The sequence below is a fragment of the Rattus rattus genome, chromosome 1 (assembly GCF_011064425.1).
Source record: "Rattus rattus isolate New Zealand chromosome 1, Rrattus_CSIRO_v1, whole genome shotgun sequence".
Taxonomy (NCBI): domain Eukaryota; kingdom Metazoa; phylum Chordata; class Mammalia; order Rodentia; family Muridae; genus Rattus; species Rattus rattus.
In genome coordinates, this window is record NC_046154.1 from 228,866,871 (window position 1) to 228,884,600 (window position 17,730).

At 37.6% G+C, this 17,730-nt stretch overlaps 1 protein-coding gene across 1 annotated transcript in view; it reads left to right on the top strand.

Annotated features, from left to right (window-relative positions):
- Window positions 1-3,516: 3,516 nt before the first annotated feature.
- Colec10 (collectin subfamily member 10) overlaps window positions 3,517-17,730 on the top strand; it is a 46,027-nt gene continuing 31,813 nt past the window's right edge. The window contains exon 1 of the mRNA XM_032915419.1: window positions 3,517-3,664. Within this exon, the coding sequence (XP_032771310.1) occupies window positions 3,517-3,664 (148 nt within the window). The remainder of the gene's footprint in view (window positions 3,665-17,730) is intronic.

Below are 17,730 nucleotides of genomic sequence, written 5' to 3' on the forward strand. Positions count from 1 at the left end.
CTCCTTCTTAAAAGGGGGGAACAAAAAATATTCATAGGAGGGCATATGGAGGCAAAGTTTTTAGCAGAGACTGAAGGAAAGGCCATTCAGAGCCTGACCCACATTTGGCCCATATATATACAGCCATCAAAACTAGATAAGATTGATGAAACTAAAAAGTGCATGCTGACAGGAACTGGATATAACGTCTCCTGAGAGACATAGCCAGAACATGTCAAATACAGAGGTGAATGCTGGCAGCAAACCATTGAACTGAGAATGAGACCCCCATTGGTGATATTACAAAAAGGATTGAAAGAGCTGAATGGTCTTGCAACCCCATAAGAACAACATGGCAACCAACCAGAGCTTCCAGGGACTAAACCACTACCCAAAGGCTGACCCATGGCTCCAGCTGCATATGTAGCAGAGGATGGCCTTGTTGGGCACCAAAGGAAGGAAAAGCCCTTGGTCCTGCCAAGGTTAGACCCCCTACTGTAAGGGAATGTCAGGGGGGCAGAAAGGGTGGGTAGATGTGGAGGGGAAATACCCTTTTAGGAAAAGGGAAAGGGGAAGGGACAGGGGGCGTAGAGACAGGAATGTGGGAAAGGGAATAACATTTGAAATATAAATAAAGAACTATCCAATAAAAGTATATAAAAATAATCCAACCTAAAACAAATGGCCCAAGAGAGATGAGTATAATATGTAGAAACTTAAGTTGTTTCTTTTAATCTATGGTTTGCAACTTCAATGAATTCACAAGCCACATGCATTTGCCTTCCTTATAAGTCAAAAAGAGTGGACACCGACTAGGTGCAAATATGATAAACATGCCCAATACCATGTTACATTGATAACATCAATACAGTCTAAAATGCTTTTTCTACTATATTGGTTTGAGAGTTTTATTAGTAAAATATTGAATGATGTGTAACAACCTAAATTTTTATGTAATAATTCTATTGCTAGATATAGAAAGATATTTATATGCACTGTTAAGTAAAAGGTGGAGATTGGAGATAGAAGAAATGAGCTACAAAGGATGTTAAAGACTGGCCTTTCCTTCAGATTGCTATCCAGCCTGTCCCTGTGCATAAATGGAACAAGTCTGCTTTCACTGGGTTCCCGGGAATCCTGGAAAAGAAACAAAAGAAATGAAAGAGTATCAAATTAGACTAAATAATTTAAAGGGCATCAGTTTTCAAAGAGCATTAGATATAAAGTCAAAACTCACTTTATGTGCTGCAGGGCAATGGAAATGGAATCATTTTTCTCTGTCACGTATCTACCAGTAACGGATGTGGAGTTTGAAGCTTCTAGCATCATTGTGTTTGTCCTCACTATCTTCCTGTCTCTGTCAGCCCGATAAGTGCTTCCAGTCTGTACATCCTAAGTGACTGTGAAAAAAATCAGTGCATGCTCAAAATTAAGAGTACTCACCTTTGTAGAAATCAAATTGTACCTTAAGAGCAAGAATTTTCAGAAATAGTTTCCCTTCAATCGTGTGTGTGTGTGTGAGTGTGTGTGTGTGTGTGTGTGTATGTGTGTGTGTGTGTGTGTGTGTGTGTGTGTATCAGTTGATTTATCTACAAAATGGGTGGCTAACTATCTATTCCATAGGGTGGATCTGTGGCTGAAATGAGGTAATAGTGAGGTTGTCCATCTCTCCTATATGATGATATACAATATAATATATACTTATATATAAGATACAATAACTTCTATCTATGTCAGTTCCCTTCCTTCCTCTTCTCTGTATTTCAAGAACAGTTCACTAAACTGTTACTGTTGTTTCTGGGAGGAATGGGTTCCAAATGCCTTTTATTCAACTCTAGATAGTACACCTACCAATATTAATTCAATAATAAAGAATATAAGAGCCTGGGGAGAAAAATCAGTTGGTAAAATGTTTTCCATAAAAGCATGAGTACCTGAATTTAATACCCAACACCCATGTTAAAAGGAATAAAGAGAGAGAAAGAAAGAAAGAAAGAAAGAAAGAAAGAAAGAAAGAAAGAAAGGAAGGAAGGAAGAAAGGAAGAAACAAAGAAAGAAAGACAGACAAACAGACAGACAGGAAGGAAGGAAGGAAGGAAGGAAGGAAGGAAGGAAGGAAGGAAGGAACAAAGACAGACAGAAAGAAAGGAAGAAAGAAAGAAAGAAAGAAAGAAAGAAAGAAAGAAAGAAAGAAAGAAAGAAAGAAAGAAAAGTGGGTTTAGTGCATCCCAGCACCTGCAATTCCAGCGCTGGATGTGGAAATGGGGTACCTAGGAGCTTCCTGACCTTAGCCAAATTGGCAAGTTTTAGGTACAGTGAGACATTATGACATTATCTTAAAAAGTAAGGTAGAGAGCAGTTGATATCTAATGTTGACTTCTTGCTTCCACATGTACACATGTTGCTTATGCTCATACCTGCATCCATGTGTGCACACAGGGGAGAGAGGGTGCATAATGGTAGGAGAGAGGGGGAGAAAGGAAGGGAGTGACATAGCAAGATAGAGACAGAGAAACACAATTTAAAAAGAATATAAGAGGTCTCTCCAATGTAAATGACTTATTCTAATTTTCTAATAAATTACAGTCAAATCTAGACTGTTCATAGTGAAACAGTTATATAAGAATAGAGGTATATAAATATAGAGACCTCAATCACCAGGATGTCTACATGTCTATATCAAATCCATATAGTAATATAAAAATCGTCTGTCATTTAAGAAATATAATTGGACACTTTCTCTACAATTAAATAAAGAACTTGCTACAAATGTCATACTAATATATTTGTATTTTACCATAACTTGTCAGCTATTACTATAGAGATAGATAAATCATATCCCTTCCTATCTTGTCCCATTTTCCAAATAAAGCTGTCTTTGTTTTATGTTATTTCCTTGAAAGCATGATAGAAGGGCAAGGACCAGGCCATAATTATACACATTTTTAATAGCTTTTATCCTTATTACCAGATTGACTTTCAGAAAAAAATCATTCATTTGGAGCTTACTCTTAGGGTAATTTATGCTCTCAAGAGAAAGAGCTATGTCATAGAAAACACTAAGAACATCTGTGATCCACTGCACATTCAGGAACAAGCAACACATTATAAAAAGCTTAAAGCCATGCATGATGTTTGCAAAATGTGCAGAAATCTCAGGTCGCAACCTCCCCAACACTCCTGGAATGCAATGTTTAAACTCAAAGCAAACGAAGTACTCAGTACCAATCAGCTCTAGTCTCTCTGCTTATGGGAAAGTTTCCGTTGACCTGCACATCCAAGTGTTTAGTTTAGAGATAATTTTCAATAAACTGTTGTCATTTGAAAAGAAACAGTCTGGACAATGTATGGTCCATTTGCAATCCTGAGAAAATAAACACCCAAGGGAATGCCTCCTTGCTTGTCTTTGAAGCCATTTCTGGAATGTACTTTCCAGATACCCCCTTTTTTTATTCTGTAGCAGAAGGTTTTACTTTAAAAAAAATAATGCTGTTTATTTCGTGTGCCTTAGGGACCCTCTTTTGAAGAGCCACAGTTATGAATGGCCGTAGAGTCCTGCTTCGAAGAAACCAGTTCATCCTGCTGCTGCTGTTTCTCCTGCACTTTCAGAGTCTGGGTCTGGATGTTGATGGTCGCTCTGCTGCAGAAGTCTGTGTCACACATACCATTTCACCAGGACCTAAAGGTGAGGAAGAAACCTCAAATTTTATACAATAGATAGGATCTCTTTCCTCACCTCAAATCCGCCCTAACTGCTGTGTGTCCTCTCTCCCCCTCCTTCCTAGTTTCCTCTGACTTCCTGTCTATTTTGGAAATCAGTGGACTATTAGTTATTTACTATAGGTTTTCCTTGATGGTAGTTTAGGGAAGGTGGAAAAAGGTGAAGTCCTAGGATTTAAGTCTGATGTCAAACACTGAGGACTCTGGGAAACTCTTCCATTTTATTTAGATGGAGGTGAGGATTCATAACCTTTTTGATTAGACTACCTTCCTTTACCCTAGAGCTACCACCCCTCCTCTCTTTCCTCACACTGATTCGAAAGAGAAATTTACCTAGATGGTCAAAAATAAATTTTTCTAAAGTATATGTTTTTTAATGGGCTCCTAAGTTCCAATGGGGAAGATGTTCTTAACTAAAGATCAAAAGTAGTATACAAACGAATATTTTTTATTCGAAAGTGGAATCTCTGAGGTCAATTGCCTTCAGCTGGAGAATGATAAAATATTCCCTTTTATCCCCCCAGGTAGAGTCAGGGTCTAAGGTCCAAATGCCCTTCTAGCACTGGTTGTCATTGGTATTTTTTTCCCTTGGAGGTAGGTGAGCAGTCAGTTAAATAAATCTGTTTTCCTTGTGTCAGCTCTTACCCTTTTTGTTCTGAAAGTGGCCAGTGCACTGTAGGTTGGTTCTCTCCTATTAGTAATTCATGCTATGCTTCCTGGGGCTATTGGGCAAAAGAATTGTAGCTGCTTAAAGTCTCGAGTAGAAAATAAAAGATTTAAAAGAAGAAAGAAAGGAAAGCAACATGACTCGGTGCTTGTCAGTTATTTAAATTTGTATTGCTTAAAGTGCATTTTTCTTAATCATTGAATTAATTGTCTCCTGCGATTGCAATCCAGCTTCTAACCTTTGCTACCATAAAATAAATGGAGGGAGTTACAGGGAGACCTTGGGGCTTCCAAATCATTTCCTTGGTGAGTAGATGAATAATGCAAGGGCAAATGTTCAGAGAGGAAAGTTTTGGTTAGAAATAGTATTTACTTAAATCTATTACTGGACCTTTCACAGCATACAAGGAAATTGTGATTTCCCTGTGGTATTCTGAAGACTGTATATTGAAGGCTTCCTCAATTGTGCAACTGAGAGAATCTAGCTGAGTTTTTTTTTCCCTCTTGAAGAAATGCTACCATTTTCATGATGGAATAAGAACACGCAGGAAGCTCTTAATTAAATACCCTAAACATAACACATTCCCATCCAACAACTATGTCCCTGGCAATTCAACTACTAGGCATTGACTATACATTGTCAGGCCCTATTTTAGGTGCAGCAGTACATGAAATAATAAATTAGTGTCATGAGCAATAAACAGATAAATTGTTTTGCGTAGGTTTTCTGAGAAGGTATTGAGTTGAGGCTGGGACATAATACCGCAGAGCAAATGAGGAAAGAAATTGTTGAGACAGGAGCCAGTCTGCAGAATGAGCTTAAGAAAGGCATTAAGTAATTCTAAGTTTCAAAAGGCTGCATGCAATATGCAGTAAAATCCGAAATATTTGCAAAATCAGCCATGTACCACAGCATTCAGGAGGTTAAAGCAGAGGAATTCTAATTTCGGAATGACTCTCATCTACTTGCAGACACTGAGTTAATTTAAGAAACAATGCAAGTCTTTATAAGAAACAAAATAAATAAGTTATCTGCCTTTTAAAAATTAAACAACTTTATTTCATTTTATCACTTCAACCTATAATAGTCTTTATTGAGAACCAGTAGCATCCATGAGCTGTCTTTCGTCACGTCTTCATCTAGTACAAAGGTAAAGTCCTCTCATTAAAAATTCAAGTACAGTTTTAAACTTTGGAAGCGTCACTCTCTTCCTGAGCCTAAGGGTAACTCTAGGCAGATTCTAAGCTGCTGTGGGAGGACAGAGCTGTAGGTATGCCTTGAAGGAGGAGCTAAGAGAGTGTTTTGGAACACCGCGTTTCAGAACTTCACATCTTATAGCTCGGGTATGGTTTCCCCTTGTGGAGCATGCGGCCTTTGCACCACGGGTGTTCTAAGTTCCCTTCTCCGTAAAGAGATTCCCTGATTCTGGAACATACTGAATCCTTCCCAAGTTTTAGGCATCAAGTCAGATGACACAGATTTTAGGTAAGATAAGGATCTCATCTCAGGACTTGTCTGTAGGCATCAAGCTTGGGAATGGATTGCAAGCTCAGGCTGAGCTCCTCGTTAACTTGTATCTTCGTGAATGGCCTTCACAGGGCAGCAACCTTAGCGTGAGTTCTGCCTTTCCTCTGCCGCAGGCACAGTATTAGAGGTGAAAGCACATGGGACTTCCTTTGGAATATAAACCATATCTCATTCCTTGTAAGAACTACAATAGGCCCTCCCAAATGTCAAGAAGGCAGGTCTAAATACTGCACTCCTGGCAAGGGGGAAACATAGCTTGATGGCCAAGGAGACATTTTTAAGGGGCCTAATCCTTTCTTTCCTTCATGGATAATCAGCTCATTTCAATGTTTACCACCACAACAATACTGTGCTCAGAATTTTCCAGATTCCCCGAGAAACAGACAATTAAAGGAACGTAACTCTAGTTTTGTGCAGGAGAGTGGGAGCTGAATAAATTATTCAGACCAGCAGATGAAGTACCAATAACACCATCCCGTTATAGAATATGCGGTTCAATAGACAGACGTGCTTTCTGCGCGTCTTTTCTGAATTGCATCCCACCAGAGGAAAAGAGCGAGATTCTGTTTGATCTACTCAGGGTTCAGCCTCTTCATTCGAAAACTTGGCCTTCATCATACATATTTTCTAATTTTAAGATATAAGAATCGCCACAAACCAATCTTGTGCAGATATCACAAATACATATTTAACAAATTTGACTTCTCTTTCTTTTGCCTGCCTCTCAAGTACACCAAGGAGCAATTTTTACGTTAAGTTTTCTAGTTACCAAGACTTCTTCGCTAAAAGCCTCCCATTATGTTTCTTTCTGTACCTGAAGCCTTTATTTTCTGCTGCTTAGCAGTGAATGCTCTTTTTTATTTCTTTTTTAAATCCCTACCACTGCAGTTTCTTTTAGCAACTTGTGTGAAAGTCTGACCTCTGGTGGTTTTAATTGTAAACAGCATGGATGAGAGGAAAATGAAAAAAAGTAAAGGCTTTTCAGTCAGTAAGGGGTATTTGGGAGGCTCGGCTAACTGCAAGTAGATTTTGAATACACTGTCCTGTTTAATTTTCACAACGTCCATATCTATTATCAATATCCTAAGCATATGAATGAGGAAATGATCTCTAGAGAAGCCAAGCGGAGCTCCCAAGTTCACTCAGAGCTACAGTTACTCTTGAATTTACCCTCTTGCCCAGGCCTAGTCATTCCATGGCATACTTTAGTTTGTAGTTGTCATGTATTACACTTAAAAATATTAGCCACTGGCTACCCTCTAATGATTATAGTGGTTGTTCATTTATCACAGGACACTGACCTCAGATCACCTCAGTCCATTGGTGGACACGAACATATGTTAAAATGACGCATATGCCCTCATCAATCATTAAAGCTGGTGCTTCATTTATTTGGAAGTAAGCATTATTTCTCTTGAGTAATACATGTTAAGCAAAGTATTACCATTCGAAACCATGTGAGTACTTTGCCACCATGGTGCACTTTAATTATCTCAATAAAGTTTGCAAAAGATGTACAATTCCCATTGGCCGTATAAAGAAACTGGGGTTCAGAGTTAAAGTCACTAGTGTTATGCCACTGAGCTCCATTTGTATTGTCTTTTCCAGTCAGCCTGCTGAGTGCTTTAGCCAGGCAGAGCATGGCCCTCAACCCGTGCTGAGTGTGCTGTAGCGTATGGAGCCAGAAACGAGCTGATTTGGGTTTTACTTAAAACTTTCATCGGTCCCTGTAGAACTCACACATGGAGAGACGAGGGCACACATCTGGGCAGAAAGCAGTAGGCGTATGGTGTATCGCATATGTGTGCCACAGCTAACTTTTTTTTATACTGAGAGGTCATACTGTAAGGAAAGACAGGTGATCACCCCCATGGGGAGGAATAAGCTCTTCCAAATAAATTAATTAACATTAGAAAAGGGACATACATCTGATCGTCCTCTTTATTATTTGATATTGTTCCATATTGCAGAATTGACACAACTTTCCTTATTTCTCCAAACAGTTCTCAACCTCCAGTAAGAGGAAGGGCTCTTGCCACTTCCTCATACATAAAATTGGATACACCCAGGAGGTTGAGTCTCTCACGTCCTTAGGATAGACATATATCACTTGCCAGGCAACTCTCAATGATCATTTGGTTGAAGCCCAATTTTGTGAATTTGAAGTCTAGTGGGGCACACTAATGTCGTGCCAGTCTCACAGGCATTGGTGGCCAAGTTACAAGTAGAACTGAGAACCTAGAGCTTTTCATCCATCCTGTTTCATTATCCATGTTCTAACTGTGTGTTCATTGGTTGTTTAGTCTGCCTAGTTAGCATTAGAGAAAGAGATCTATGAGATCAATGTATAATAAGGCATAGGACCACATCGATGGGGTCATATCTACATGTAGGCTGCCTAGTCTTTGCAAGTCACAGAGCATGTAAGCAAGTGGATTGGCTTCTTTAACTTTGAGATTCCACATTGAGGGTCTTTGGGACCACTCTTCCCACCCATTTCCTTTGAGTAGATGCCAAGATAACAACATTTCAAAGCTAGGTGAGGAGGGGAAGTATAAAACCCTCATTCATCAAAGTATAAAGATGGGTAGTGAATGGTCATGACTTTTAAAATTATTTGTCTCATTTTAGTAAAGGCATAACCCTTAGACTGCACTTTCCTCAATTCTCTTATGTAACTATTTGGCTATGTATAAATCTCTGATTGAGACCATAGCACCAGACTCTTGCATATTGAAAAATCTTATGTCATGGACATTGTATAAATAAATAAATAAATAAATAAATAAAATATATTTTAATGTACTTAAGTATTTAATATATTTAGTATACCTAATATAATTTATTATATATAATACATAATTTTAAATTTGAGATCTTCACTAATTATACATTATATATGTATATATAATAATATGTGTACACATATGTATATAATTAGCCTTGCTGCCTTAAACTTTTGGTGCCTTCAACTTTAAAAATGTGTTACCATACACACTAAAAGCTTATTTTAAAATTAAAACAAGTTTATCATGCATCTCAGCTATCATTATTATTTTTGCCCCCTTCTGGTGCTCTTATTGGTCACCATAAGCTTGCTTTCTCTTCAATTTGATTCAAAAAATTCTTTCATAGGCTTAACAAATTGGCTTTACAAATGCACCGCCACCTCCTACAACTTTCTGCCCCTTTTGGAACTTCATATTAGCCTCTAGTCCCACCTCAAACTCACCTGCAGTCTCCCAGGACACGCAATCCCAAGACCCCACTTTTCATTCACTTGTATTTCCCTCTTTCTGTACTTTTTCACCTGGACTTCCCATCATTTATTCCTAAAATGAGAATAATAGTAGGCTTGTAATGGGGATTAAATGAACTTCAAGACAAATGATATCAAAGTCTGATTTTTCTAACCTGCAACATGAAGAAGAAAATTCTCTATGTCATGGTATCATTGTGAGGAAGAAGGAGTTGAGCCACATGGAAAACTTAGTATACATATTTGACATGGCCTCGGGGATTCTGTGAATGTGGCTAAATAAATGGTTTAGAAGACTGGCTTTTGCATTTTCTTCTTCTTCTTCTTCTTCTTCTTCTTCTTCTTCTTCTTCTTCTTCTTCTTCTTCTTCTTCTTCTTCTTCTTCTTCTTCCTCTTCCTCTTCCTCTTCCTCTTCTTCCTTCTCCTCCTCTTCCTCCTTCCTTCTTTTCCTCCTCTTCCTCCTTCTTCCTTCTTTTCCTCCTCCTCCTCCTTCTCCTCCTCTCCCTCCTTCTTCTCCTCTCCTCCTCCTCTTCCTCCCCCTCCTTCTTCTTCTTGTCCTCCTCCTTCAAGAAGAATCACAGCAGCTATTGTCTACTCTGGGCAACACATTCTGCTGTCCTCCAGCCATTGTAGGATGATGTCACAGGTGAGGCAGGTACAGGATAGAAGGAGGCCTGTCATTGGAGGAGAAGGAAGGATGGGTGGGAGAGAAGTTTGAAGGAAGAGGAGGAGACTAGGGGAGAGAGGAGGAGAAGAGGAGACGGAGAGAGGAGAGAAGCCATGGCAGGTGTTGTTAAGATTCTGCTCTGTGTATTTACAGGTTGTTATTAATGTTCTCAAGGGATGGATGGTACTGGGCTTTGTGTGTTTAAGTGGACAATTATATCTTACCAATTGGATCTAAGATTATTGTGTTGTGTGTTCTTTTATGTGGGGGTTTGAGTGTAGGAAAGTGTGGCTGGGATGTGTTTCCGCCAACATATCTAGCAGATATCTTGGGACCTAGCGGGGTAAAAGACACCGTTACTTTTTATTATTTTATATCCATACAACAACAAGCCATTGCTGGGAGGCGTAGGTCAGACAACTTATCCCTCTTAGTTTTCTCCATTTAGCCTATGAAACTCCACCTGTATAACCTGGTAACTCTTTTGAAATGCTTTCATCAACCGTCAGAGCTCATGCTATTTCATTTCCTAATGAGTCTGCCTGCTTTTATGCATCAAATTATTTGATCTGCAATCTTCTACCATATCATAAAAGTCTTCTAAATTATATTTTATAGCCATATTTGCTCTTTTAGGGATGGATTGTAAATACATGCAGTAAAATTCTGAACTCCAGATAGTCAAGTGAAATGTCATCTAAATAATTTAATGTTTGGGAGTTATTTACTGTGATTGTGCTTGATTTGAGAACTCTGTAAGCATCATTTCAGGTCTCTTGTGACCACTTGAGTATACTTGTATCTTTTTAGCAAATTATTTGCACATTGCTTTTGAGTTTACAAAAAGGCTCATCCATTATTTCATTTTTAGTGCTGCTGACATGTATGGGGATCACAGCCCTTATTTTAAAGAGAAGGAAACTCAGGTACTGCTTTTGCTTATGGTTCCACTGAACCACCACAAGCCCATGTTTAAAGAGAAATAAAATGTGATTTATTCTCCCTCCTTAACACCAAGACCTATTGCTTGTGTAAGCATCACCATTGCTGTATCTATTAATTGAATCATTTCACATCAGAAGAACTACCCCTTCCTGAATGAGGAAGAATAGATGGACCACTGATACCAACGACTTTAACCAAGTGACAGATAATTACACCTTGCACTCAAGTTCTTCTAGATTCTTTCACTTGTTGTGAGCCAAAGTGATATGGTAAGAAATAGTATTTGATGAAATAAAACAATATTTTCAATAGTGGTATTTTACTTGTCTAAAAATGAACCTGTATCTAGGGAAAATGATACCATTTAAAGACTAAACTTAAAGTCACTTCTAAGTCATTGGACCATCCTCTGTGCCACCTGAGTACACAGCAATGAGAGATTTGAGACTCATACGTCTCTGCAAACTCGAGATGTAGTGAGGTGGACATAGTAATATGAGGAAGGACAAACTGAAAGTCCCCTCAGAAAATGGACATCTGGAAATAGTAATTTATCAGTGTCATCTTATTGCTCAGTTCACTCCTCAGGGATCAAGGCAGGCAGTCTTTCAAGGATTGTGAGGCAAAGCCCGTGCTGAACACATGGACCAAACCACTACCAGGAAGCTGGTAAAGTCACAATGCAGGAAACATGATCTATTTTCCTATATTGCAGCAGACTTGAGATGGCATTTCCTTTTCCAAATTTAGATTAGCATCCATTTTAGCTGGCTAATCAAAGACTTAAAAGCTAACATTCACATATAAGCTAACTATACTTATAATATAATACTGTATTTGTCTTTTTGGATGTGAGTTACCTCACTGAGAGTGATTTTTTTCCCTAGCTTCATCCATTTAACTACAAATTTAATGATTTCATTTCGTTTATCATCTAAGTATTTTTCTGTTTTGCAAATGTACCACGTATTTCCTTATCCATTCTCCTATTAAAAGGACATCTTGGTTGTTTCCAAATCAGGCTATTATGAACAGAGCAGCAACGATCCATGTTGAGCAAGTGCCTCTGTGGTAGGATGAAGCATACTTTGGGTTTATGCCCAAGAGTGGAATAGCTTGATCTTGAAGTCCATAGCTTCCCATCATTCTGAGGAACTGCCACAATGATTTCCCTAGAGGAGAGACAGGTTCACAGTCCCACCAGCAATGGATGTGTGCTTCGTATTTCACATCATCACCGGCATGTTTTGTCATTAGTTTTATTGGTCTTTGCCATTCTGCCTGGTGTAAGGGAAATTCTCAAAATAATTTTATTTTGCATTTTTCTGATAAATTGTGTTTGAATGTCAATGGAGACTGCAATGCATCTGTAGATTGTTTTTGATACAGTGGCCATTTTTACTATGCTAATCCAGTCAATGCTTGAGCATGGGAGATCTTTCCACCTTCTGATATTTTCTTCGATTTTTTGCTCTGAAGTCTTAAAGTGTTTAGCATAAAAGTCTTTCACTTGCTTGGTAAGAGGAATTAGAGGAAGTATTGAAAGAGTTGAAGGGGCTTGCAACCCCATAAGAACAACAACGCCAACCAACCAGAGCTTCCAGGGACTAAACCACTACCCAAAGACTATACATGGACTGACCCAGGGCTCCAACTGCATAGGTAGTAATGAATAGCCTTGTTGGGGCACCAGTGGAAGGGAAAGCCCTTGGTCCTGCTAAGGTTGGACCCCCAGTGCAGGAAAATATGGGGGCAGTAAGGGGAAGTATGGGGGAATACCTGTATGGGGAGGGGGAGGAGAGAGGGAAATTATGGACAGGAAACCGGAAGGGAATAACATTTGAAATGTAAGTAAAGAAATATATCTAATAATTTCTTTTTTTAAAAAGAGTTGTTTTTTTTTTTGATATCTTTTTCTGTCTGTAATTTGTATATAAGAGAGCTATTACTTTTTTTTTGTGGGTTTTTGTTTGTTGCTGTTTGGTTTTTTATTCTTTTTGTTGTTGTTGTTGGGGTTCTTTTGGTTTTTTGGTTTTTGGTTTGTTTGTTTTTTTTGTTTTGGTTTTTGGTTTTTTGTTTTTTTTTTTTTTTTTTTTTTTTTTTTTTTTTGGAGTTAATTTTGTATCCAGCTACCTTGCTGAAAAATGTTTATCAGCTCTTGAAGTTCCCTGAGGAATTTTAGATTCACTTGTATATACTATCATATCACCTGCAAATAAAGATACTTTGACTTCTTTCTTTCCAATTTGTATACCCTTGATCTCCTTCACTCACTGCTCTGGCTAAGACTAGGTTTTGAATGGGTATAAAGAGAGTGGGCAACCTTGCCTTAGTCTGAATTTTAGTGAAGTTATTTGACTTTTTCTCCATTTGATTGCGTATTTTCTGTCAACTGTCTTGATTATGTTGAAGTATGTCTCTTTTATCCCTAATCCCTCTGGGTCTTTTATCGTAGAAGGATTTTAGATTTGTCAAAGACCTTTTATTCAACTAGTGAGAGGATCGTGTGGTTTTTATTTTCCCTTTGTTTATATGGTGTTTTATGTTTATCTCTTTACACATGCATCTCTGGGATGAAGCCTACCTGCTCAGAGTAGATGATCGTTTTGGTGTTGGATGGTTCTTGGATTCCACTGAAAATTTTTGCATCCATACTCACAAAGGAAATTGGTAATTCTGTAATTTTCTTTCCTTACTGGATTCTATGTGGTTTTTGTATCAAGGTAATTGTGGCCTCAAAGGAAAATTGGGCAATATTCCTTGTTTCTATTTTGTAATACAATTTGGGAAATATTGGCATTAACTCTTCTTTGAAACTCTGATATATTCTGCTCTTCAGCCATCTCACCATGAGTTTTTTTGGTTTTGGGAAATTTTGTTTGTTTGTTTGTTTGTTTGTTTTGCTTGGGAAGTTTTGTTGTTTGTATGAATGTTTGTCTGTTCTTTTGGGTTTTGATGTTGGTTTTGTTTGTTTGTTTGTTTTTTGTTTGTGAAACTTCTTCTATTTCACAAAGGGTTATATGTTTCTTTCAATTGCTTATCTGATGTTGATTTAACTTTGGTAAGTGGTATATGTTGATGAAATCATCCGTTTCCTTTATGTTTTACAATTTGGTGGAGTGCAGTTGCTCAAGGACATAAAATGTCCTTATGGGGCTCTGGATTTCATCAGCGTCTGTGTCATGTTCTTTTTTCATTTCTAATTTTGTGAGGTACTATCTCTGCACCTTTTAATTACTTTTATCAATTTTCAAAAAGCACCAACTGTTGGTTTTATTGATCCTTTGTATTTTAATGTTCTTTCTTTCTTTGAAAATATTTTTAACCCTGAGTTTGACCTTTTTCTTCTTGTCACCTACTCCTTTTAAGTGTGATTTCTTCCTTTTGTTTTTTGGATTTCAGGTGTGCTGTCAAGTTACTAGTATGAGATCTCTTATATTTTTATGTAGGTACTTAATGCTATGAGCTCTTAGAATCTTTTAACCTTCATCATATTTTATAAACTTGGATATGTTGTTTATTTAGTTTCTTTCCGTACTAGGGAGTCTTTAATTTCCTCATTTCTGTTTGAGACCAGTTTTCACTGAATAGAAAATTGTTCGGCTTTCATGAATTAGTAAGTTTTCTGTTGTTTCTGTTGTTGCCAATATCCAGTTTTAATCTGTGGTAGTCAGATAGGATGCAGAGTGAGACTTGCTTTATGTATGTGGTAAGTTTTGGAGGAAGTTCCATGAGATGCTGAGAAGAAGGTAAACTGTTGAGTTTGTGTGAAATGTGTGATTTAGGCTGAAGAACTTTTTGGGATTTTTTTTAATATTTTATGAACTGGTGTCCTTATCTTTCCTTCATAGTTATTAAGAATTGAACCAACTTCTTGGTGGATTTTTCCTTTGATAAATATGTAGTGTCCTTCCCTATCTCTTCTGATTAGTTTTGGTTTGAAGTATATTCTGTCAGAGATTAAAATGATTGTACCAGCCTGCCCCTTATGTGCATGTGTTTGGAGTAACATTTTCTATCCTTTTACTCTGAGGTGGTATCTATACTTAATTCTTAAGGCATGTTTCTTGAATGCAGCAGATAAATTCTGATTTTACACCTATGCTGGTAATTTGTCTTTTTTATTGGGGAGCTGAGTCCACTGTTGTTGAGATGTATCAGGATTTGCTGATTCCTTTTGTTTTGCTGCGGTGGTGGTGGTGGGAGGGCGATGCTGGTGATTATTCATTATCTGTGTTTCTTGGGTATGTTTAAAACCTATTTAGGTTGATGCTTTCTTTCTAGGGCAGGATACATATATATATATATATATATATATATATATATATATATATATATATATATGGATATTGTTTAAATTTGGTTTTATCATGGAATGCTTTATTTTCTCTGTCTACTGTGATTCAAAGGGTCGCTGTGTACAGTAGTAAATTTTTCAAATTTAACGTTTTCTGACTAAGATATCCATTTCTTCTATCTTGTCTTCAATGACTGAGATTCTCTCTTCCATGCCGGGTATTCTTTTGGTGAGGCTTGCCTCAAAGTTTCCTGCTTGAGTTTGTAAATTTTTCATTTCCAAATTTCCTGCAGTTTGGGTCTTTGTTGATTAAATTTTCTCTTATACAACTTAGACTGTTTTATTCATTTCCTCTTTTAGAAACTCTATGATATTCCTAGCTATTATTGTGTTTTTATGCTACCATCTAGTCATCTGGGACTATTTTATTCATTTCCTCTTTAAGAATCTCTATGATATTCATAAAGATCTTTTTTGTGTGTTTCAGCTATGTCCCAGTAGTCAGGCCCCACAGCGGTAACGTTCCTGGACTCTAGTGGAGACATATGTCCTAGCTGTTATTGATTGTGTTTTTATGCTAGCATCTAGTCATCTGGGTTTAGGGAGATTATAATTCTAGGTGCTGATATTTGTTGATATTTGTTCTTGTCCTTTTTGTGTGTGTGTGTGTGTGTGTGTGTGTGTGTGTGTGTGTGTGTGTGTGTGTTTTGTTCCTTGGTTTCTGTAGGCCTCTCTGGTTCTTAGGAGAGTACTGTCTGGAAGAAAATTGTTCTGGAATTCTGATAGGTATGACCACTTGAGGGGCCAGGTAAAATGTGTTTTTAGGTATTTGGAGTTAACACTCATTCAGTAATGGGAATGGGCTGGGGAAGGGGGCTAAGGTCCACAGAAGGGAGGAAAGCAGGGTATCCCATCACGTTCTGCTTAGTCCCCTGCAAATGGGGTCAGAATCTTCAACTGGTGTTTTGCTACAGAGTTGGTGAGGAAACTGAGGAATGGAATTGAAGGAGGTGAAGATTTGCAAAAAGCCTACATGGTCTGCTGTCCCTGCCTTCCAGGGGTTGGGATAAAGCAATGAATGTGGCAAAGGAAGTTTTGGAAAGTTCTGTGGAGAAGTATGCAGAGAGGAAGTGGAAGACACACAAATGGTCTTCTGCAGAAATGGGGATGGGACTAGGGGACTGGGTTTGAGGGAGTGGAGTGACAAGTGAAGATTCACAGTTAGCCTACCTGCCTCCCTGACTGGAATGGCCTGTTTATTTTCTAAAGAGAGGCAGAAATGCTATGGATTTAGATGGGTTGGAAAGTGGAGAGGATCTAGGGAGAATCAATGGAGAAGACATTGTAATCAGAATATATTGTATAAAAAAATCTATTTTCAAAGAAAGTAAAATGGGAAAAAGATGAATTTCCATAATTTTTATAGTATTTTTGTTACCTTGTCCTTATGAGATAAGAAAATACCATTGTGATATTATTATCTATACTACAGTAGCATGCAGTTTCCTGTTGTTCTTTATTCCTAATTCTCTAGTATTTTAATTCTATTATTTTAATTCTGAACATATGAGTGTATGTACAGCTAATGTCCAGAATCACCACAGAGTATCTGTGTCTGTCTACTGAGTCACTCCAAATCCATCCTATCACTGCATATTCCCCAACATACTCTTGTTTTGGTTATAGAAGTATAGGAAGAATACAAGTTAGGGTGGGGAGGAGTCCTTGGAAAGGAAATCAACTACACTGAACTCATCTATGATGTCTCATAGATGTATGGGACAGTGTCCTAACTCCAGAATCATTCATCTTCACGCAGGTTCACTTGTTAGACAGCATTAAAAAGACACTGTTCAGAGATTCTCCACCAAAGTCTTAGGCACAGATCAGATCTTCCTTAATACAATATTCAATTCCTTTGAGCCCAACACAGAGCTGGATAGCCAACCAAGCACAAATACAACTGATATGTGCTTAATGAACACACAAGTAAAACTGATGCTGTGAATGACACTTGATATCAAAGTGTTGGACAAAAACTGTCTTGTCAAATTGAGTAGTGGACATTAATATGAAGTTAAATGAGAGTGTGTTGCTTAAATAGTATTTCATGGCATCAATTAGAATGTAGTAACAAGGAACAAGATGGTCTATTACCAAGAGAACAATGCTAACAACAAACTTCAATAATGAAGGAATTAAGGCAGAATTTATGGGTGGGGTTTATGAAGGAAGGGAAAAGGTGTAGCTCCTTTTCATTATTTTTGGCGAGAGAATTTTGAAGAGAATCTATGTAAAATGAAGCTAATGAGTTTTCCTAGTACTGCTACCTCTTATTTCTGGATTCATTTCTCTCATTGGGGCTTTTCTATAGATTTATTCCACTTATGTTTCTTCTTCTAAATAGTGTCATACTATACACCCTAGGAGACATAAAACTAAAATAAAGATCACCCTCTCTAACCCATCCTTTTTACTATCAACATAAAACTGTGTTTTATTTGAATATAACTGTAATCACTGGAATATAATGATAATTATTGTTCCAACCAATGTCATAATTTCACATTTTCAGGTGTTTTCAGTTTCTGATTTTTACCTCCAAATGTTATATATGTCTACAAAGAAGTCCTTTGAAGTAAAGTAAGGTATCATATTTTTTAATTTTC